The sequence below is a fragment of the Dipodomys spectabilis genome, unplaced genomic scaffold (genome assembly GCF_019054845.1).
Source record: "Dipodomys spectabilis isolate Male_0828 unplaced genomic scaffold, ASM1905484v1 ptg000163l, whole genome shotgun sequence".
NCBI lineage: Eukaryota > Metazoa > Chordata > Mammalia > Rodentia > Heteromyidae > Dipodomys > Dipodomys spectabilis.
The window spans coordinates 8,945,568-8,970,391 of record NW_024870840.1 but is presented as its reverse complement, the minus strand read 5'-3'; the positions used below and the strand labels follow the sequence as shown (position 1 = coordinate 8,970,391).

General features: G+C 36.1%; 1 protein-coding gene across 1 annotated transcript in view; it reads right to left on the bottom strand.

Annotated features, from left to right (window-relative positions):
• Positions 1 to 24,824, bottom strand: part of Cfap54 (cilia and flagella associated protein 54) — a 263,007-nt gene that overhangs the window by 76,536 nt on the left and 161,647 nt on the right. Inside the window, exons 51-57 of the mRNA XM_042693361.1 lie at positions 17,829 to 17,914; positions 15,010 to 15,179; positions 10,938 to 11,043; positions 8,880 to 9,027; positions 7,753 to 7,910; positions 7,405 to 7,584; positions 7,187 to 7,313 (exon numbers count right to left, since the gene is read on the bottom strand). Of these exons, the coding sequence (XP_042549295.1) occupies positions 7,187 to 7,313; positions 7,405 to 7,584; positions 7,753 to 7,910; positions 8,880 to 9,027; positions 10,938 to 11,043; positions 15,010 to 15,179; positions 17,829 to 17,914 (975 nt within the window). The remainder of the gene's footprint in view (positions 1 to 7,186; positions 7,314 to 7,404; positions 7,585 to 7,752; positions 7,911 to 8,879; positions 9,028 to 10,937; positions 11,044 to 15,009; positions 15,180 to 17,828; positions 17,915 to 24,824) is intronic.

The following is a 24,824-nucleotide window of genomic DNA, read 5'->3' as shown; positions in this document are numbered from 1 at the left end:
ACAGCTGGAGGTTTTATGTTACTTGCAATAAAATTTGCATATATTAGTAGGCAGTAATTTTCTTTCTATTAAATGCTATAGTGGTTGCTTGCTATGCTTTTTTAAAATTATCCATAATCTACCTTTTAACCTAATACAGAAGCTCAAGATAAGGTAATTAATGGGAAAATAATCTTAAATAATGATGATTCTTATTTTTGTATTATAAAAATAAACTTAAAGTGCTTTTTTCTATCAGAGGTTTTCACAAAGAAAAAATTTTAAGTTGTTCTATTTTTATGACTCTATACTACACAGAAAAACTGTCAAGAAAGCAAGTCACAGATGACATGTGCTTCATAATATTGAAGTGCTCCTTTTTCCAGTAAACATCAGCTCTATGAAGAAGTTGTGAAACTGACTTTGTTTTGACAGAAAGGCTGCTTTGGGTTTGTTTTAAAGTCTGTATTTAATATAATATCCCAGAAAGCAAGCTGTTCGGCTTCAAATGAGTCTAAAAAGTAGCAACAGTATTGTCATTGAGTGGTGACACATCTTCAAGATTAGCAAGTCAGAAAAGCAGGGAATACACTTGATGTTACACAATCTGTGCTTTAAGCTCATGTAGAAATCAAAAGTCCTGATGACAGAACAAATTGTAGACTAAAAAAATGCAAAAGAACAGCTTTCACAAGGTTGGTGACGATTATACAACAATGGCCAATTTTAATTATGAAAGCAAGGAGCAGAAAGAAGATAAGGGAAAGATTCTGGAAGAGATGGTAGTTTGAGTGCACTCTTTCTGTCTTCCCTTCCACAATCCAATCCCACCCCCCTCTCCTGAGAAACAGTATAAATATTTGGGTCAAAGATGAGAAAACCTCCTGGAGAGAGCCTGCAAAGATATCTATGAGCTCCAGAGAAGGGCAGTTCTGGCTGTCTGCCTCCTCGGGAGGCCTGACAATAGCATATGTCCTGAGCTAAAGGATGCTGACATTTATTGTTCCTCCTGGTGCCTGAAGAGGAAATTAGACTCTTGAAGGTTGGTACAGAGCCAGTCGCTGAGTTGGAACTGTGACTGATCAGCATTGCCACTGCTGAAGTTAATCCAATATCTGGACCTTAACCATAGTAAGCAAAGTAACACAGTCAAGTAAAGATCTGCAGCCAATAAGAGGAAGAACAAATACAACTTCCAGAGAGGCTGCTTCATATTAGTGAGATAAAACTGATGGAATTTAGAATGACAAAGAAAGAAAAAGAAAAAGCCTACTTAGAAATACAATTTTTTTTTTTGTTTTGGTCGTGGAGCCTGAACTCTGGGCCTGGGCGCTGTCCTTCAGCTATTCAGCTCAAGTCAAGCGCTCTACCACTTGAGCCACAGTGCTACTTCCGGTTTTCTGCTATCCTTCAGCTATTCAGCTCAAGTCGAGCACTCTACCATTTGAACCACAGCGCCACTTCTGGTTTTCTGGTGGTTTATTGGCGATAAGAGTCTCACAGAGTTTCTTGCCTGGGCTGGCCCTGAACCATCATCCTCAGATCTCAGCCTCCTGAATAGCTAGGAGCCACCAGTGCCTAGCTTATTTTTGTTTTTTAAGAGCCTGTTTGCTCCTTCCACCAGTAAGGACCAATAGAAGGCACCATGTATGAAGTAGTCATCTTTACCAGTCACTAAATCTTGGACCAAGGGCTTCCAGTCTCCAAAGAAAGGAGAACTATAGAAATATAATACATTGGGCTGGGAAGGTGGCTCAGTGGTAGAGTGCTTGCCTTGCATGCCTGAGGACCTGGGTTCGATTCCTCAGCACCACATAAGCAAAAAGGAAAAAGCTGGAAATGGCGCTGTGGCTCAAGTGGTAGAGCGCTAGCCTTGAGCTGAAGAGCTGAGGGACAGCGCCCAGGCCCAGAGTTCAGGCCCCACGACCGGACCCAAAAGAAAAAAAAAAAGAAAAAGAAAAAGAAATATATTAAGGTAATTAAGAGATCAGAAAGGATCTCTTAATAGTCCCTGGAAATTTAAAGAGTAAAAGAATAGAAGTTATTAAGACACATATGTCAAATGTGAAGAACAATGCCAAATGCTGTGTAGGGCCCATTTAGGCAAAATTAGACATGCATATACTGGAATTGCAAATAGCTCCTCAGTAACCTCATCAAAAGTAGTGTTTCTCCATTCCAAATCCAGAATGCAGTGTGATAAGAAGCCCGTAGATGATGAGGAAAGAAGAGGGAGGGAAGAATACACATTTAAGAAGTCTGGCTGGCAGAGAGTGTTGGGACTAGCAAGATTTAGGAGTAGGTTGTTTTGTTTTCTTCTGCCTATCCATGTGTATGCTTGAGATTTTACCAGCACGATCCAAATACAGATACACACTAAAAGATTGAGGGAACAGAACATACTGGATAAAGAGCGTAGAAGATGTGAGACTCAGGTGAGAGTGCTGAGGCAAGATCCCCAGTAAAGTGAGAAAAATTGAAAGGTAGAGTAATACCTAAAGTTAGGTTTGTGAAGTGGGAAGACTGCTCCCCTTGTAGGAAGAAGGCAAAATGAGGCTGGAGCTATAACTGTGATGCTTGGAGGAAAATCTCAGCAAACAAACAACAGTACATAGGCAGTGTTTACACTGCCTGGAAACTATAGCAGACACCTGGGTTTAAAATACAATTAGTAGCCAACTCACTATTTAAGCAGTCATTGTACCTTGAATGAACATAAATGATGTGTCTTCATGACATCTTGTTTAACAAAAACATAAAGTGTTTAAACTTTCCATATTTGCAAGGTAAAGGTTTTACAAACAAAATCTTGCAAACAAAGCTGTCTATGGTGATTCAGACCTATAATCCAAGCTACTTGGGAGAGAGGGACAGAAAGAACATGAGTTCACAAGGCCAGCCAGGACAGTTATAAAAAAAATAAAGCCCTACCATAGAAACAATGTACAAGCAAAAGGTCTGAGGCATGGCAAAGAAAAAGACAGCATGCCAAGGTCTTGGGTTCAGTCATTAGTACTACAAAAAATTTTAATTATTAGAGCTTAGAAATAAGTTCAATACTACCTGCATTAAAATATTTATTATTCTTTTTGTTCATGGAAGTTATTTGTGCATGCGTGCCTGTGTGTGTGTGTGTGTGTGTGTGTGTGTGTGTGTGTGTGTGTGTGTGTGTGTGTGTGAGAGAGAGAGAGAGAGAGAGAGAAAGAGAGAGAAAGAGAGAGACTCAGTTTGAACTTGGGGCCTGGTGTTGTCCCTGAGCTTTTGTGCTGAAAGCTAGTACTCTACCACTTGAGCCAGAGCTCCACTTCCAGCTTTTCTGTGTTTAATTGCAGGGAGAACTTCCCTGCCCAAGCTGCCTTCAAACCATGTTCCTTAGATCCTCAGCCTCCTGAGTAACTCGAACTACAGGTGTGGGCCACTAGTCCTGGAAGACGTTAAATATTTTTTTAAGTTTTTAGTACTTTTAAAAGAATACAAATAATCAACAGAACAAAAATTTGGCCTTCTGAATGGACAAACAAGACTGACAAATCTTTAATGAAACTAATGAGAGGTGGGGGAAAGGGATAGGGAGAAAGGAAGAAAAGAGGGGGAGAGAGAAGAAGAGAAAGGAGAGAGAGATGGAGAGATGAAGAGATCAAATTAATAACATTTGAGATGAAAAGTGGTGTATTACAAGAGATACTACCAAAATCCAGAGGAAAATTAAGGAATACTTTGAAAACCTGTATTTCAACAAATTATAAAATCAAGAAGAAATTTATGAATTTCTATACACATATAGCCCATTAAAACTGAAAAAATGATATAAACAACTTAAACAGATAGATTAGAAAAAATGGGACTGAAGGAGTAACAGTCTCCCACAAAGAAAAGCTCAGATCAGATGGATTAATTGCTGAATTCTAACAGACCATTGAAGAACTAACACCAATGCTCTTCAAACTATTCCATAAAATAGGAAGGGAAGGAATGTTATCATACTCACTCTATGATGGCAGTATTGCTCTTGTAACAAGACACAAATCAGAAAACTATAGGCCAATTTCATTAATCAATTTAGATGTAAAAATCCTCAATAAAATACTTGCACAACAAATCTAACAAAACTTCAAACAGATCATGCACCATGAGCAAGTTGGTTTCATCTAAGGAATAAAAAAATAGTTCAACATTCACTAAGTGGAATATAGCACATAAATAGAATTGAAGGGAATAAAATCATATAATCATCTCAATTAAAGCTGAAAAAGCTTTTGAAAAAATTCAACATATTTTCATGGTAAAAACACAGAAGATACTAGGAATAGAAGGATTATACCTTAACATTATAAAGGCTATTTATGAGAATCAGTAGCCACCATTGTACTAAATAGAAGGAAAGTGAAATCATTTCATCTAGTATCAGGAGCAAAACAAGAGTGTTCACTCTCTCCACACTTACTCAGTTACAGTGCTTGAATTCCTAACCAGAGCAATAAGGTAAGAGAAAGAAATAAAAGGGATACTAACAGTAAAGAAAGAGGTTAATATATTCCTATTTTCAGATGATACTGAGATTCTACTTCACCCAGTCAAAAAGTCTAACATTAAGTAAACAAAGAACTAAGGTTGGTAATAATGAAGGGAAAAAGAAACCCATATACTCTGTTGGTGGGGATACAAATTAGTCTAGGCACTATGTAAATCATTATGAAGGTTTCTCAAAACTCTGAAAATAGAACTACCATATGACCCTGCTACATTACTCTTGGAAATACATCTGAAGGAATGTAGGTCAAAGTAAAACAAGCAGACTTATATAGCCACATTTATTAAGAGCACTATTCACAAGAGCAACCCTAAACCTATAGAATTTAAATGTTCAACAATAGATGAATGGATAATGAAAATGTCCTATAAGTACTATTTAGCCATAAAGAATAATAAAATTATTTCCCCTGTCAGAAAATGGATTGAAGATCATTGTATTAAGTGAAATAAGCCAGATTCAGAAAGATACAAATTCATACTGAACAATAAAAGACCCAAAATAGAAAGAAAAGATCCTTAACAGAAAGAACAGTGCTGGAGGAATATCAATACCAAATTTCAAACTCTACTACAAAGCCAAAGTAATCAAAATAGCTTGGTACTAGCACAAGAACAGACCTCAGGACCAATGGAATAGAACTGAAACCCCAGAAATGAACCTGCAGACCTATAGCCACTTAATCTTCAATAAGAGAGCTAAAAAAATAGAATGGAAGAAAGACAGCTTCTTCAGTAAATGGTGCTGGAAAAATTGGTTAGTCACCTGCAGAAAACTAAAGCTATATATCACCCTGCACCAGAATCAACTCCAAATGGATCGAAGACCTCGGAGTCAAAGCAGACACCCTGAAAATATTACAGGACAGAATAAGAGAAACCCTAGGTCTCCTTGTAACAGGCTGAAATTTTCTTAATAGAGACCTAGAAATACAACAAATCAAAGAAAGGTTGGACAAATGGGATTGCAAGAAGCTGCAGAGCTTCTGCATGGCAAAGGACATACCTGGCAAGATCAGTAGAAAGCCCACAGATTGGGAGATCTTCACTAGCCATACAACAGACAAGAGTCTCATATATAAAATATACTTGGAACTCAAAACATTAAATCCCCAACAACAAATCCTCAAAGAAATAACTGTCCAATAAATAAGTGGGCTAAAGACTTAAAGAGAGAGAAAAAAAAAAAAAGACTTAAAGAGAGACTTCTCTGAAGAGTAAATAAGAATGGCCAATAGACACATGAAGAAATGCTCAATCGCTCTAGTCATAAAAGAAATACAAATCAAAACAACATTGAGATACCATCTCACCCCAGTTAGAATGGCTATAATCAAGAACTCTAATAACAACAGATGCTGGAGAGGATGTGGCCAGAAGGGAACCTTACTGCATTGTTGGTGGGAGTGTAAACTTGTTCAACCCCTTTGGACAGCAATATGGAGGCTCCTCAAAAGACTCCACATAGAGCTCCCCTATGACCCAGCAATCCCACTTCTGGGCATTTACCCAAATGATCACAAACAAGGCCATACTAAAGCTACCAGCACAACTGTTTATTGCAGCATTATTTACCATAGTTAAGATATAGAACCAACCCAGATGCCCCTCAGTAGATGAATGGATCAAGAAAATGTGATATATATACACAATGGAATTCTATGCCCCCATCAGAAAGAAAGACATTGCCCTATTTGTTAGGAAATGGAAAGACTTGGAAAAATTATATTAAGTGAAGTAAGCCAGGCCCAAAGAAACATAGGTCCCATGGTTTCCCTTATTTGCAATAACTTATACATGTGTAGGACAAGCAGAAAAGGCCAAAAGCTATGTACATCTGACCATATAAGATGATGTTAAGCAAAATGAATCCCAAGATAGGGACACAAATATCTTTTTTCTTTTTTGCTATTGTTTCTAACGTATTTATAATATACCATGTGATTTTTTCGTTTCTTTATATGTTCCTCCATGACAGTATAACCTCTCTTTTCACTGTATTTGATGTCGGTGCCCTGAATCTTGTATATACACTTCTCTAATTCAGGGAGGGAAAGGGAAAAAACAAAATGCTTAAATAAGGATACAGGTTGATCCATTGTAACAATGAGATGTACAAAACAATATCTTGAAAGCAAACTTTTTACAACTTTGGTGGGGGAGGAAGGGTGGGGTAGTGGTGGAGGTGGGAGGGAAGGGATGGTAGGGGAGAAAACATGAGGCAACAATGCTCAATAGGAAATGTACTCATTACCTTGCTCACGTAACTGTAAGTAATCCCTCTTTACAGCATTTTACAGTAAAAAACATATACCAAAAAAGAAACGTTTGGTTTTGTATTTGTTTTTTTTCTTTAAAGTTGGTGAAATATATAGCAATTTTAAGATAGACTACATAAAAATAACTTCAAATAAATGATTAATCCAGAGCAAATAGCTACACATACTATAATGATAGTAACTGACCTCTTACTTTCCCTAACTATATAGACCATCCAAATATCACAATTTGTTAGAATTGACTGCAACTGTTTGCAATTGATTGCAAACTATTTGTTAATAAATGGACTGAGTATACATAAAAAGTTCCTCTTTGAAATGAACTCATAGGATAGCCTACTAGAAAATAAAGTTTTTTATAGTGATTTTTGGGCACAGCTATGTTTAAATATTCTTACCAATTCTCATTTTTATTTTGGCCAGTAACATGATATGTGGAAGATACATATTTTTCAAAGGTTCTAATGGATTTGCATATTCAGTGCTTGATGAAGGATATTCAATTGTTTCTCCAAAAGTTAACATCTATAAAAGAAAATTGTAATAAGCAATCAGTCTTCACGGTCTGAAATAAGAAAAAAGGCAGAAAAGCAAATTTCTAAATCTTGTATCTCACCTGTTCAATAAGAATGTGGTGAGCCTGCATCAAAAGAAATAATTTGTCTGGTTTTGACGAAGGACTTTCCTTGAATTTCCTAGCTTTTGTTAAGTCATCCAGTAGAACTAGGCTTCCTGCCAGGGTTAACCAAGACCGAGGAGAAATAAACTCATTTCCTTCAAGCAAATGTATTATATCCTATTAAAATGAAATGATTCAGTTTGATAGTGCCTTTTCCAATTCATAGAAACAAGAGCTGGCATGTTCACTGTTATACATTCAGTACCAAATGGGATTTAAAATTCTCTCATGTGGTTCTAACTGGAATATTTCCCAAGAATAAATTGAACAAGGTTTCCTTCCTACCTGAAGATTTCTTATAATGTCTGCTTTTAAATGCTTTTCTTGTAGGCCCAGCATCACAGCTTGCATTAAGAATTCAGCCTCTAACTCTTTGTTGCCTGCATTTTTTGCTTCCATGCACACTTCATTGATGAGGCTCATACAATCTGTCATGTCATTTTCTAAAGAAAAAAAAGCATGATTATTTAAGATGCATTTAGAAATAAGATAGCATGTGTACATGGTATCTCTCCAGTGTTTACTGTAGGTAGATTGTCTAAGGTCAAAAAGCAAAAGGACATTAGAATAAAAAAAATAGACTTGACATGACACACAGAAAAGAAGTGTGTTTAATTCAAAGTGAAGTTTTTTAGGATATTCCAATGTTGTATGAGTAGTAATATTACATGAAATAATTTAATTTAGGAGCTGAATGGAGATGAGTAAATAGCTATACAAATAGGAAAGTATGGGACTGCGAATGTGGCTTAGTGAGAAGAGTGCTTGCCTCATATGTATGAAGCCCTAGGTTTGATTCCTCACATAAATAGAAAAAGCCAGAAGTGGCCCTGTGACTCAAGTGGTAGAGCGCTAGCCTTGAGCAAAAGCAGCTCAGGAACAATGCCCAGATCCCAAGTACAAACCCCAGGACTGGAAAAAAAAAAAAACAAATAGGAAATTATTACTGCAAAAACTATCATTTATATGTGCCAAGGAATTATCTAAAAGTATTAACTCATTTGCTTCTGATAATCATAGGAAGTAGGAACCGCTACCTCTGTTTTCCAGATTAGGAAATTGAGGCACAGCGGGATGGAAAGACTGGCTAAAAAAGAAAGACTTGACAAGGAAGTAGCCAATTCAGCATTTGAACTCACATTGCAGGCCCCAAATCAACACTCTTGCCCTATATAATTGGCTACCTTCCTAAAAGATAGGAGACCTGGAACGGTTATAATCACTTTGCTGTCTATCAGTGCTAATACAAACAATGCTAGAAATGTTTATTCTTATTTTAACAACCTGAATTTTTAATTCTGGATACAGTAGGAAGTTATCCAACATAAACATTACAATTGAATAATTCCCAATAAAATTCTCGTTACCAACAAAAGTTTATTATGAATACACAAGAAAACAGACACTCGTACCTTTCACAACTCCAATGCCGCGAATCTGGGCAACAAATGCAGTCACCAGGGCTAAGCGGCACCTCAACCACAGATGGATGTTGAAATGTTCTCGAGCATTCAGGGAAACAGGATCTAAAAACTCATTCTCATCTTCATTCTCTGTGACCTAAGCAGTATTAAAGTAATGAGGTTATCTTCTCATTTAATTATGTCAAATTTCTAGCCTAAGGCTAGACACAAGGTAAGAGAAACATTGGTATTATTTTATAGTATGAAATTTTTATTATAGATATTATTCTTACATCCTCTAAAATAAATATTAAACAAATAAATAAAATCACCCACTATTCTCCAAAACTCGATTAATATTTCATACTGCTTTTCAGCTTTGCTTTTCTTTCCATACAGATTGTTAAAACTAGTTTTGTAGTTCGATTTTTGTGCAAATTATATTATTGGAAGTTTTTATGACATTAAATTTTGTAAATATAACTCTGTAAATATAACTTAGGGGATGAAAATAATAAATAATAATCAACAATCTTTACTGAGTGCTCATTATGTGCCAGGCACTTTGCTACATGCTTTATCCACAGCCCTTTTAGCCTTCCTAACAGGAAAAGAGGGTTATTATTTCCATTTTTCAGCATGGAGAACTGAGACTAAAGAGGATAACCATCTTGTTTAAACTAATCATATTTTGGCAGAGCAGGGACTTTAACTTGCTTCCACCTGAGTTTCAAGTTTACTGTGTTATATTTCAAATATGTATCACGACTTTTACCATGCTCATTACTAAACTTTACAAAGTAGATAAAAGTCTAGAGCTACTGGGAAGGTAATACAGAAGAAGCTTTCTCTAAGGGAGGTCAACTGGCTCTTGGGAACTTCAAAGCCAACCAGAACAAACCTAATTTTTCTAGAATTTCTTGCTATGTGTCTCTGGAAGCTCATCAGGTCCAATCAATCAGCAATGCCTGTCTGTGTAGGAACAGATTACTAGGGACTAACAGATGGACAAAAGTGAAACGTACAGGAAAAGGATGCTGTTCTGGGAATGAAAGTACACGTACTTTCATAATTAGAATGTGCCAAGTGCTTGAGAAGTCTAGTATTTAGTTAAAACTACAGAAAAAATGCCCATCAATAAAAAATCTGTCCAAATGTACATTTTTGGCAACTAATGAAAAGCCAATCCCACCTCATCTCAGGATTTCTCAAACTTAGAGCTCGTCTGCCATTTTCAGCCAGATAATTGCTGGGTGGAGGCTCTATTCCACATTATAAGATGTTCAACAGCATCACTGGCCTCTATCCAGTAAGTGCCAGAGGCACCCGTTCTAGTTGTGACAACCAAAATGTCTCCAGACATTGCCAAAATGTCCCGAGAGGTAAAATTACTTCCACTGACAATAGCTATTTTAAGTCTATTTTCTGAATTAGATTGCTTTTTAGTATTGTTATTACTTTTAATATAGTTAGAAATGAGTCTCTATTTAGAAAAAAATCATTTTGCTAATTTGTAATGGTGCTGGATATTAGAAATTTCATTAGTAATTCTTGAAGTAATGAGCAAGGATTCTATGGGATGAATCTTTTTATATTATAATCTTAATAAATCTTATATTGTTAAAATAAGTAGTCTTATCAAAGTGCAATCATGGAATGTGTACCCAGTTCACAAATCCAAAGTAAGAAATAACTCAGGTATCTTATTGGCAATGGCTGGGTAATAAATTCAAAGTGAATGTAGAATGAGACTTGGGAGACAATGCTATTTGCAATGACAACATAGCTAGACTTTCTACAATGACATATCTTGATGATTATTACATACAATTGTGTCAGGTCACAAATGAGACTACAAAAAAAGAAGAGATTTTTTTTCTCAAAGTATTTTAGTCAATAAGTAGCATCAGTGGGATTGAAACACACATTTTTCCCCAATTTCCCTGTTTTTACTACTTTATTATCATCTAAATAATTATTAATTACATAGTATGCCAAGTTATTACATCATATGTATTTGATGAAGAAATAAACTTTTATGGATAAAAGTTAAAATTTTATACATACAGAATCTGATGAAGAGACAGGAGTCTCTTTGTTATCATCTACTGCCTTCTTTTTAAAAAGTTTAGAATCTTGGAGAAGGTTAAGTGTGGAGTACAGTATTGCAGCACTAAAATTGAGAAAATATGTTAGATGTTATTGGCATGCTTGTAATATTTATTTGTTCTTTCCTAAGTCTATTCTTCCTAGAAACTTCCCACACCCACAACTATTCTCAAAAGGAAAGTAGGTGCTGCTTATACATGGATTAACGGCACTCTGGTTTTACCAGATATTTATCAGACTGACTTAATTAGCACAATGCACAGGTCTACAGCTAATTCGTTTTACTCCCCATTGAACCTCTCCATCTAGTAGAGTGGGACCTAATAGAAAATATTTTTAAATTTGTTTTATTCTATTTTGTGTCAGTACTGGGTGCTGTCCCTTACCTTTTGCTTTCAAGACTGGTGCCTCACCATTTGAGCCAAAATTCCACTACCAGCATTCTGGGAGGTTATTTCAAGATAAGAGTCTCAAATAGTTTCATGCCTGAAATCTCAGCCTCCTGAGTATCAAGGATTACAGACATGGGATACTAGTGCCCAAGCAGAAAGTATTTTAAATGAAAACAAGAGAGCAAAAGAAAACAAGTGAAATGAAAGAATAAGTAAGCCAGAAGCTTGGCTTGGTGGCCAAGTACCTGCCTTGCAAGAGTAAGGACCTGAGTTTAAACACTAGTACTGTCAAAAAAAAAAAAAAGGAAGACATTAATAAATGTTTCCAAGGGCTAAAATCAAATTTACTGAAAACTTCATTCATAAAATAAGCAGATCAGAATTTATATGCATTAGAATGTAGTCCTCCAGACCTATGTTGATTAATCTTGTACCCTTGGAAACTCTTCAGCTGAATTACTGCTGATTCAGAATCTGCAAGAGCCAGAAAGTAAATGTACCTGTTCAGAAGTTAGGAGACATAATTATTTTTACTTCCTGATGTTGCATTCATATATTTGCCCCTCTTTTTATAAAGCCACTAATCCCATCATTAAAGCCTCTCTTTCATAAGCCCATCAAAACCCAATTACTTCCCAAAGGCCAAATCTCTAAATATTAATAAAAGCATATGCCTTTGGAGATTCAGCTTTGACCACTTGGATTCTATGGGACATTCAAACCATAGTAGGTGCATAGTAGAAAATTTCTAGTTTCTCGCTACTCTTGAGTGTACAGAGGATTACCCACGGCTAACAGTCTAAAACCTCAAAGAGAGTTTCATTATGATATAAAATTGAAAGGCTCAGAATTTCTGATTTAGATAATAAATTAAATGTAAAGGAGAATGAGAAGAAACATTTTTTAAAGTCTGGATTCTAAAAGAGACAGCCCAGAAAGTATTAGATATACCATATGAATAACTTTGATCTCATTTATTTCTTATTAACATTCATGACAAAAATGGTCAGTTTGTTCTCATAAAATCCATGCAGCTCACTCTACCTGTCACCCCAGGGAATGTGCCTTTCAATTTCTTTGACACATAATTTTATTAGAAGTATCAGGAAATGTCAAGCTAACCATCATTTGGAAAAGGGATTGTCCAACACTCTCAGCAGTGCCCAAACAAAAGCTCATGGGGGGTAAAGTTCACAGAAGAAAAACTCATTCATCTTGACAGTAGGTTTCTCCCCAATGACAACTCTGCACCAGAAAGGCAGGAACATCAAAGTTTCTGCAGGTTCTGTCCCTAGGGCCAGGTTCACATATTAAAATAGGAGTGATTCTAATATGCTTGTGCATTATTTGCATATGTCTACCTAGTCTTTAAATTAAAAGTTCTATTATGACAATCCTTTTTGAAGCCATTTTGTAAGTTTTAGTTTCTCAAATCTTTTTACTTCCTCAAATAAAAATCAGTCATATCCTCCATAACATAAAGGTATAAGACACCATAAGACAGCAGGAGAAAGAATGAAGGCCAGTGTGTGTGTGTGTGTGTGTGTGTGTGTGTGTGTGTGTGTGTGTGTGTGTGTGTGTGTGTGTGTGTGTGTGTGTGTGTGTGTGTGTGTGTGTGTGTGTGTGTGTGTGTGTGTGTGTGTGTGTGTGTGTGTGTGTGTTTTCTTGGGATATTGTGGCTGTCTTATAGAGAGTTTGGAGAAAGAGTTCAATAGGAAATCATATATTTAACGTTCTTTCTTCAAACTTCAGTGGAGAGGAAGAGTACACTATTAAAAGTAAGTCAAGCACTGATTGTTGATACATTATTCTAGCTAAAATCTGAGGATTGTGGTTCAAAGTCAACTCATTAGGAAAATATGTGACTTATATCTCCAATTACCAAAAGACTGGAAGCAGAACTGTGGCTCAAGTAGTAGAAAACCAGCCTTGAGCAAAAAAACCTAAGTGATAGTGCCCAGGCCATGAGTTCAAGCCCCACTACAGTCACACAAAAAAGTATTTTATTAGTATTACTCTAAGCCTATTTTAACATTAATAGATTATCATTGTAACCTTAAAGATAGCTATGAATGTCACAAAACTGTAAACTAATATGGCTCAAGATTTTTCTCAGTACCCCTTTCCAAACCTAAAAATTATACCCAGATAATGTCACTAGCAGACTTAGAAAACACAAAAACTGAAAGTTCCTCCCAAAGTGATATGGTCTTGAGTGTAAAATCAGATTTAGATGTGGCTAATTACAGGACAGCTCTCAAAAACACATGTATATCACCTATAACAAAAGTATACGAGGTTAGCTGAGCACATAATGAGGCTTCTCATGAAGAGCAGGACAAGCTCCCAGAAGATTAGACATGTCTTCAGAGAACAAAGAAAGGAGACTGGCTTTGAGTATTATGGTGATTACTGGGTGGCCTCCAGTAAGAGATCCTACACTTGGGCTACTAAACAGAAGATTAACAGGGATTTCTTATCTGCTTGCCCCTGGTATAAGTAGAAGAAAAGAGTGGTAGAATCTGAAGGTTATCTGCCACTGAACATACTCTTTATTATAACCACACATTTTATGATGGTAACACTACCACATTCCCCTCACCTTTCATCCTGAGAGCCTTCACAGCACTTACCATTTCTGAACATATTATATACTGACTTACTATTCTCAGAGTTTCTTATCAGCTTGCTTATTATCTACTAGAGAAACAAACTTCAAGAGAATAAGACTTTTGTCTGAATTATTATACTCTTTATGTGACCATCATGACACTAATCTATCCCAAGAGCTTAAAATAGTGTCTAATATATTTTAAGTACTCAAAATTATTTTAGTGAATTAATAAGAAATATGTATTATTCTGTGGATGATTAGTGTATGTGTCAGAAGACCTCATAATGAAATGTTTAGATAAAGGAACTAAATTCTATTTATCTTTGTATCCTCATTTTTATATCAGAGGCAGGTAGTAAAAGATAATGAGAAAACAAAGGAATCAGAAAACAAGTTAAACAAAACAGAATCTAACACTAACTGTATTTAAAAGATGTTACTTTTCAAAATACAGTTGCTTTTTCATATTTTTACTTGATGCTTAAGAATTCTCTTAAGGTTTTATTTGTAAGAAGCAACAAGGGAGTTAGGTTTGGTCCTTTAAAAAGCAAATTAATTCAAAACCAAATGCTATTAGTTTGTTCGCTCTATATATGACATTAAACGTCCTAGTCAGGTACTTTAATAAGGCTACTTTGTTGCTGAGAACTAGTTTTTGGTGTAATAATGTAAGAAAAATCCCTTGGATAAGAAAAAAAAAAGCAAGTAGGCCCAAAATGGTTTTGGAAATTTTGAAAAGTTACATAAAATTTGAGTCTATTCAAGTATATTTAGTGAATTAGGAAAAATAATTTCCCAACAAGCGCCAAGAGAGACAGAGAGAGAGAGAGAGACAGACAGATAGACAGACAGACAGACAGACAGACAGACAGACAGAGACAGAGAGACAGAGGCAGAGCCAAAGAGACAGAGCCAAAGAGACAGAGCCAAAGAGACAGACAGAGACAGTGACAGAGAGCCTACTTGTCTTTCTTGGTGAGGAAAACTGTCTAACTGTGAATCTTGTGTGCAAGAGCAGACACACCTGTATGCTGCACGATGTCTCTGCAGGGAAATTTCTGCCAGCTGAAGTCTGGACTCCACTACAATCTCCAACTCACCAGCAGAACACTGGGTGAGGTTCTTATAGACTGTATTCTCCATCTCAGATACGAGGAAGTTTAGCCTGTCTTCAGCCTCCATCAGTAACATTGCCTAAAGAAAGGACATCTCACAATTATACCAATCTTATCAGATATTTTTCATGTACTGAAAATCAACAGAAAATTCAAGATTAAAAAGCAATTTTATACCTAATCATCAGAGAAGAGAACACAATAAACAAGAAAAAGACAACAGAAAATGAGACGGTAACAGCAAGTAAATGCATGGACAACAGTTATCCTGTAGTGAGTCAACCAGTACTCATTATTCACAGTAGTTGAGTAAAGTGCTATAAAGCTGTCATAAACACTGATTAGTGAACACTAAACCATTGCTCCTAGTAGAAACATAGAGATGTCTCTGTGAGCCTCTGGGCACATTTTCAACAATTGATCAAAACCCTACCTTGTTTAATGTGTGTTCATAGTTAAGGACTTATTATCTAATGTATAATGTTGACTTATTAACCCTGAACTCACAGTCACTAAAACTGTGACTGAGGTATAAATAAGGTGTACAACTGTAAACTGAGGTGTTTTGCTTTGTAAGGCTCAACACAACTTTCTTGCTCCTAGAAACCCTAGACAGCACTTCAACATGGAGGTTCTTTTAAATAGTGAAGTCATCAACAAAAAAGTACAAAAACATAGTACAGACTGAGCATTAAAAATGGAAATATCTAGGGCTAGGAATGTGGCTTAGTGGTAGAGTGCTTGCCTAACATGCATGAAGCCCTAGGTTCCATTCCTCAGTACCACATAAATAGAAAAGCTGGAAGTAGTGTTGTGGCTCAAGTGGTAGAGTGCTAGCCTTGAGCAAAAGAAGCTCAGGGACAGTGCCCAGACCTTAAATTCAAGCCCCATGACTGGCAAAAAAAATGCAAAATCTGCTTTGAGCACCTGCATGACACTCAAAAAGTTTCAGACTCTGGAGTCAGACATGGCAGTGTGCACTTGAAATATCAGCCGCCAACAAGGCAGTGGCAGACACATTGCCAACACCAGCAAAGTTACTTATACACAGGCTCCAAAAACAAAATATAACAAAAAGGACTAAAGGCATAGCTCAAGTGGTAAATTGCTTGCCTCATGTGGGTGAAGTACTTGGTTCAAAAGCCCCAGTATAGGGGAGAGGGAGAGTTTCAGGTACTGAAACATTTCCGATTTTGGATTATCAGAGGAAGGAGGTGTGGTACTGGGATTTGAACTCAGGGACTTAAGCTTTCAAGGCAAGTGCTCTACCATTTGAGCCATACTCCTATCTACAATTTTTTTTTTTTACTTTGTCAACTTTTTTTTTAATTGTGAGAACACTGTACAGAGGAGTTACAATTACATGGGCAAGATAATGAGTACATTTCTTATCAAGCATTGTTGCCTCCTCTGTTTCCCCTTCCCATCCCTTCCCATACTTCTTCCTCCCCCAACCTGGTCCTCCCTCCACCCCCCCACCAAAGTTGTAAAGTTCGACATAACAACTTGTACATCTCATTGTTGCAATGGGTCCACCTGTATCCCTAGTTAAACGATTTGTTTTTCCTTCCCCTCCACAAATTATACCAACATCAAACACAGTGAAAGCATGGGTTATACCGTGGGGGAGGGACATACAAAGTAACAAAGAAATCATCTTATAAATATGTTAGAAACAATTGCATGAAAGGGAAAAAAAACAAAAAATTTTTGAATACTTATCTTGGGGTTCATTCCCCTAACATAAACTTATCTGTGGATAGTTGAATTAGGGCTGCTTGACTGGCAAAGTCTATAAAACTCTAAAATCTGAACCTCTTCTGTTATCAAATATTTCTAACCTATATGAAACAGACCAAGAGAGTATAGAAAGGAACACCTGCTGACAGTATGAGAACTGAAACCTTGCTTGGCAGTGTACACTCTGGGCATGTTATTCTATGCTGTAAGCATGTCCATGAATGATCAAAAAAGTATCATAACTATTAATTATGAGGTGGTAAATTCTAGCAGATTTACAAATTAGCAAACAGAATCTGTAAATAATGAGGAAAACCTGACTTTTAAATTAAACCATGGCTATCCAACTGATAAAGATAATGAAACATTTTATAGTAGATAACTAGTAGTAAGTAGCAATTTGTCAAAGCAGATGATAAAAAGAAGCAGCCAATCTTTCAAGCAACAGGTCTCTAAAACTTGCTGGTATAGAGAAAGAAAGATCACATAAATCTTAAAGCAATTTACATAATTAGTAAGAGCAAATATTTTAAGTCAAAAAACATAGGTCTTATTCCCAGATCCATATTTTCTTACTTTTGTGGCATTTCAAAAACTACTTAAGCCTCACTTTTCTCATGATTCAGCATAGCATAGTTCAGAAATTTTTAGTTCCTACATCATTAAGCTGTGCAAAATAAATAAAGCTTGCAAGCTACCTTTCACATGGTAAGCACGGAATAAATGGGAATTGATGCTGCTAATGTTCTCATCACTATGATTAGGAAATAAGAGAGGGGACCTCAAACAATAAATCTCATCTGCAGCTGCACTTTTCAGGTTGCAAAGTCAAACTCTGATGCCCCTGGGCAGATTCATGCTTTATGCAAGAAACTCTATCTGGTCTCCCAAGATCAAGCACTACTTTGAAAATGAGCCTCTTCAGGACCTAAAAGTGAGCATTTTGATAACTGATTGACTATGATTTGAACTTTTTTTTCAGACTTACCTTAAGTGTGCTGAGAGTAACTTCCTCTTTAAATTTTATAAATTGATAAACAGAAGTTCCATTATCCCTTGATAATAATGAATCTGCTGTAAAGACCAAAGATATCTATGGTTAGTTTAAATAATAATGATAATTTAAAAAATTCAAACAAGTGCTCATTAGAAACATCTCCATATCAAATAGTCCTAAATATCATGTATTAGAATAGTGAGGCTTGTTCTTATGACAAATCAGACAATTCTGAAGTGATCCTTTGTACATTCAATGATGTTAAAGTTTCTAGCTACTCTGGGGTCCCAGAACAACATAAGGCCTCAAAGCATTTTGAAACTTCCAGAAATTCTCACATTTCCGTAAGATATGTGAAGAGAACAGACTTGGACTGAGATAGTCTACTGTAGGATGTGTAGAATAGAAATTACTATTGCTTGAGTATTTCTTATGCCCATGAAAACACTGGTGGAAGGCCTCAGGTCTGACTGCACATCCAGCAGTCCACAGGCTCAGCTCTAGGTGGCTCCTATAGTCACTATGCCCAGGGTCAGCACACAGAGCTCACTGGTATGAAGATAGCCCTGGATGGGCCATTGGCCCACAAGGAAATCAACACAGGACTTGGTCTCCATAATGACCTAGTAGGTTTGACCTATTTAATGGGAATACACTTGTTCACACCTGGTGAATTCCAAAAACAGAAGCCTGCAAAGGAAAGACATCTCCACTTCTTCAACAAAGAGCAACTTTTCACATTTAAAATTTTTGTTTGAATTCATTTTATTGTGTTTTCCCCCTCAGTATTTTTCTTTATACATCTGTATCTAAATGTTACTTTATCTTTTAAATTAGTTTATTTGGATCATTTCTCTGTAATACTTTCTTAATCTTTTCTAATATTAATTCTTATCTTTTTAGTCTATTCCATATTATCCTTCCACTCTATCTTTATGGTCATTGGTGTTTTAGGTATTGATTTCCATTTGTTTGTTGTTCACTGGCAGTACTGGGGTTTGAACTGGGAGTCTTATGCTTGCTAGTCAAGAGTTCTACAACTCAAGCTATACCTCAACCATTTTTTTTTGTTTTATCAGATAATGTCCTATGTCTTTACCTGGAGGCAGCCACAAGCACAATGACACTTTCCACACATGCCACTATGCCCAAGTTGTTGGTTAAGAAGACTTGCTAAATTTTGACCAGATGGGGAACCATGATATCTCCACTCTAAAACCAAACTAGCTGGGATTTCAGGTATGTGCCATGATGCCCATGACAAATAGGTAGTACTAGAGTTTGAACTCAAGGCCTTGCACTTACTAGACAGGAATTCTGCCCTTGAACCACACTCATAGCCCTTTTGTGCACTGGCTATTTTTGAGATAGATTATTACTTCCTGCTGGTCTATGATATGCCTATTTTAGAGTGCCCATTCCCAGCTTCTTCTGCTGAGATAGGGATTTTTACATTTTTCTTGCCAATCTGGCCTGGAACTATGATTCTCCAGATCTCAGCCTCCTGTATATCTAGGATACATAGTCAGACACACCACTGTGACCAGCTATGTGTTTAAAAGAGGTTTCACAAAGTTCTCTATTGAGGCTAGCCTCAAGTTTCAGTCATCCCAATTTTAGCCTCCTAAGTTTACTGGTATAGGCCACCAGGACCTAGCTGATACTATTAGTTCAAATACATTTTAATTGTATGTTTATAACTGCATTACTTTAAAGTTATTAATATTACTGTCTGCTGTGTTTTCCTCCCCAAATTATGCTGGGGATCTAGCCTAACACTTTGAAAATATGGTATGGATGCTGTGATGCTAAGAAACAGCCAATCCCAGTGGAGAGAAATTGCACCTTACTTCATGCACCACCTAGTTACACTCAAACTTAGTTGGAGACTACAACATAAAGAACAGCGTAGGAAAAAGTCCCCACCTGATGTCTCAGCCCCAGTGTGGCGTAGATAGGCAGCCTGCAGACCCATTTCTGAACATTTACCCACTAACAACAGAAGAAAGACATAACACAACTAGTATAGTAACTACAAAGACACTAGTATAAGCCACTCCAAATTTGCACATTACAGTGTTGACAAGTCTGAAGGAATAATTCCAGAGAATGTATCTCATATACTTGAATATCTACAACCTATTTGCCTGAACTACTAGAGGGAACCAACTTATGAAATCTTATCAAGAAAGCAGGTCTCTCAACATAGTACGCACAGAATCAAAGCCCATTAAATATAGTTCAAGAAGCCAAAGGGAAGCCACAGTACACAGTCAAGTTATAATTAAATTTAACATTATATGGAAAACCAATTTATACAAATATATATACAAATATAGCTTATACCATAAGGAAAGCTATATTTAAAGAAGAGATACCCATTTCAAGAGATCACAAATCTCAATAAATATGAAATAACAAGGGAATATAACCTACAAAGTGCATAACTCTCTAGTAAGAGACACAAAAGACATTGATTCTCATGGGATGCCAGATAAAGAATTTAGAAAGTATATTTTAAAAAAGACTATGCTTGGTATAGTGGCTTATGCCTGTAATTCCAGATATATGGGAAACTATAAGTAGAAAGACTGAAGTCCAAAAGTGGTCCTGGGTAACAAACTAAAGACACAATCTGAAAAATAATGAAAGCTAAAAGAGGCTGGAAAGTGTGGCTTAAGGAGCATGGTACATGCCTAGCAAGTACAAGCCTAAGTTCAAACCTCAACATCTGAAGTGAAGTTAAAAAAATCAATGACCTCACAAAAATACAAAAAGAACAAAAAAACTGAATTAACTAAGGTAAGGAAGATCTAAGATATTCATGAGAATTCAAGAAAGATACAAAGAAAAAAAGAACCAAACAGAAATCATAGTAGGAAAATCTCAATAAATCAAATTTAAAAACTCAGTTGAAAGTCTTAGTAGACTTTATTTGACCAAGAATATCAGATCTTGATGACAAGGTTGTTGAATTATCACATTCAGAGGTTAATAAAGAAAACAAGAAATTATGACAAGAACACGAAAGATTATTGGGACAAGAATGAGATTTAGCATACCTGAATAGGGATAAAACTTATACTATTAAACAGAGGCTAATGCTAGTCTGGTATCAAAACTAGAAAGACACACCAGAATAGAAAACTATAGATCAATGCCTCTTATGAAAATGAATGCAAAAATCTTCAGTAGTAATAGAACCTAACAAGTGAAAATACATACATTCTAAGTAAGATTTATTATAAGAATGCAAAGTTGATTAAACACACAAATCTAATGTATTTACTACCCCATACCAATAGGGTGAAAAATAAAAACACATAATCATTCCAGTAGATGCAAAGTAAAATATTTTGCACAATTCCATACTCTTTCAGGATAAAATCATTCTAGAAAGTAAGAATAGAAGAGATATTTCTCAATTGACTAGGGAATGTCTCTTTAAAAGAAAAAAACAGGAGCTCAGTAGTAGAGTGCTTGCCTTGCATGCTTGAGGCCCTGGATTCAATTCCTCAGAACCACATAAACAGAAAAAGCTGGAAGTGGTGCTGTGGCTCAAGAGGTAGAACACTTGAGCTGAAGAGCTGATGGATAACACCCAGGCTCAGAGTTTAAGCTCCATGACAAGAAAGAAAGAAAGGAAGGAAGAAAGGAAGAAAGAAAAAAAACACAGCATGACAGAAAACATCTATTTTTAAGAGAGTATTTGAAGAATGCATATACACAATGACTAGTAGGTGAAATTTATGGTACCTATCACAAGGGTATCTACCACATAGATATATACACTATGTCATGTGACTATGTAGCAGTGCAGCACAATTTCTTGGAAGTAAAGTGAGTATCAATAGTGGCATGTCAAATCAAACATGGAACATTCACAACATGGATAACCAGAACAAAGAAATTGCTTTGGAGTGGTTTCAGTGAATATATCTGATTAGAAATAAAAATTGCAGAAATATAAACTGCTCTATAAAAAAATGACAAATCCTATTGACTATATCCATATAGATACATGTATGATTATGGATATATATATGATGGATATGCATATGGGTATACCTACAAGTGTGTAATATGTGCATAATATAAAGTTAAGAATATATAAGAAGAGAGAGCAGACAATTAACAACAGAGACAGAACCAGAGAGACATTGACAGAGAGAAATAAGATAATATAGTTAATCAATTATTAATAAGCTAGTCATTTATTAAGGGAAAAAAGATTAAAAGTACTAAGAAGGCAGGGGGAACTTGGTGGTTTAGACACACAGGGTTCTTTTCTGTGATCATAAATCTGAAAGTAAATAGCTAGGGTATGGTTATAGGATGAAGTGACATAGAAAACTAAGGCAGGACAACAGTAAATAGTAGGTGAAATTCATCAATATTGAACTTTAGATCTATAGAATAAATAATGGTCCCTAATACAGACTTCTAAAATATAGTAAGGAAGGGGAAGAATTCTAGGAGTGGTGATTGCTTGGATCAGATTCATGGGCACAGATCTACTTGGGTGGAAACTCTGAGCATGAGAAGCATTGCAGAAGAAAGCTCTAGCCTTAACTGTGGTAAGAGGAGAGAAACCATTATGTGTGAATAAGAGTAAGGAATGCCAGGACACAGCATATGAGACCAGGGAACAGGATCTGTGAGAGCCCTGTGACTTACCTGTCAGAGAATGCTTTCGTTTGGCAGCTTTGTAAATATCCAGGGAGCCAGAAAGATTCATGCTCAGCTGGTGGAAGCAGTTTGAGGCAGTTCCTGCGTAAAAATTTAACACAGCAGTGAGGAGAGGACAATGCTCATCCTACAGACAGCCCTTTCTGCTCTAACTTGTTTGGCTTCAGACAGAAAAGCATCTGTGACCCCCCGCCCTACACATAAAGTAAATACAAAGTATAAGACAAGTTTGGAAGGGGAATACCCATCTTCTTCCAGAAGGTAATACATGTATGTATGTATGTATGTATGTATGTATGTGTGGGGGTATATATACATATATGTATGCATGTGTGTATATGTATTTATATATGGTGGTACTAGGGGTTTAGGCCAGGGCTGTGGATTTGCTAGGTAGGTACTCTATCACTTCAGGCATTCCTCCAGCCTATTTTTCTCTCCCTGTTTTTAAGATAGAGTCTCATTTTTGCCCAAGGACCTGGACTACAATCCACCTATTTATGCTTCTCACTGTCACTGGAATAATAGGCATCCCTTTTTGTTGAGATGGTGTTTAGTGTACTTCTTGTCTGGGCTGGCGTTGAACCACAGTCATCCTGATCTCTGTCTCCCAAGTAGCTAGGATTACAGGCATAAACCACTAGCATAGAGCCTTTCCTCACTATTATTTCTTATGTCTTCATCTCATATAATTTTCTTTACTGATATTGCTGCTTGTTCCTCTTTTCTTTTCCCTATCCCCTTTCTTTTCACTACTTAACTATTAATACTTTTAGCTTTAATAATTTCTAAACTCATTAGTTTATCCTGTAAGTATACTATTCTTTTCACTTCAAAGCTTATTTGGTGTGCAGTTGATGTTTCCAATTGAGTTTTACTACATTTAAAATATCCTGTTTGTTTTTTAATTGTTGTCTTTGTTATTTCTATCTGCTTTCTCTCCTGTAAGCAGTTGTGAAAAATCACTACTAGGAATAAACCCATAAATAAAATTTTTAAAAAGGGAGAAACAAAAAATATTCATTCCAATAGATGTACATACAGCAACATACAAGCCTAAGAAACGGGAAAAGAAAGGCAATATGACAACTCCAAAAGCTTACAATTATTCCTTATCAGAATCCATAGACATCAAAGTGTTGAAAATGTTTTTTGTTTGTTTGTCAGTCACGGGGCTTGAACTCTGGGCTTGGGCGCTATCCCTCAGCTCTTCAGCTCAAGGCTAGCGCTCTACCACTTGAGCCACAAAACCACTTCCAGTTTTCTGAATGTTTTATTGGAGATAAGAGTCTCACAGCCTTTCCTGCCTGGGCGGGCTTTGAACCGAGATCCTCAGACCTCAGCCTCCTGAGTAGCTAGGATTACAGGCGTGAGGCACCGGCATGGTGAAATGTTTGTTTTAAAGAGAAGAATCCAAAGTCTTGTTCTAAAAGTGATCAATGACCTCAACAAAAATTTAGATAAACAAATGTGAAAAACAGCAACATTGGTGAGGAAATCATCTAGACAATTTAAATTTTAGGGAGGATAAATGGAAATGTTCTAAATGAAAAACGATCTGTCAAACAAGGTGGAAAGCCTCAGTTAAGACTAGACACAGTTTTAAAAAAAAGTATTAGGAACTGAAGCTAGGTGAGGAATTTTATATAATCATGAGAGCCCCCATTAAAAATTAGAGAGATCTCAAAAAACAATCTAATGAGTATCTCAAAGTTTCAGAAAAACAAGAATAACCAAGCTCAAAATCAGTAGATGAAAAAGAAAAAACAAAGATCAGAACATATATTAATGAAATAGCCTAAAAAATGACTGGAAAAAAATGAAACAGAGTTGATTTTGAAAAAATTTTTTAAAATCTTACCTAAACTAATCAAAAGAGAAAACTATAATGATGAATAAAAGTAGAGATAAGAAAGGAAATAATACAATAGATATCAATGACATTCACAACATTGAACTAAAATAGAGGATCCAGAAAGAAATTTATACTTCAATCAGCTGATTCTCCATAAAAATACCAAAGACATACACTGGAGGGGAAAAAAAAGCCTCTTTAACAAGCCATTCTAGGAAAACTAGCTACCCATTTGTATAAGACTGAAACTAGATCTCTAACTTGATCCCTAACTAGATCCCTAGATCTCATTTACCTAAATCATTTCAAGAGGATCAAAATCCTTAATGTAATACCTGAAACTATAAAACTACTAGCAATAAACAAGGGAAACACCTGAAGAGACAGGTATAGTCAGCAACTTTCTGAATACTACTTCAATAGCCCAGGAAATAATAGCAAAA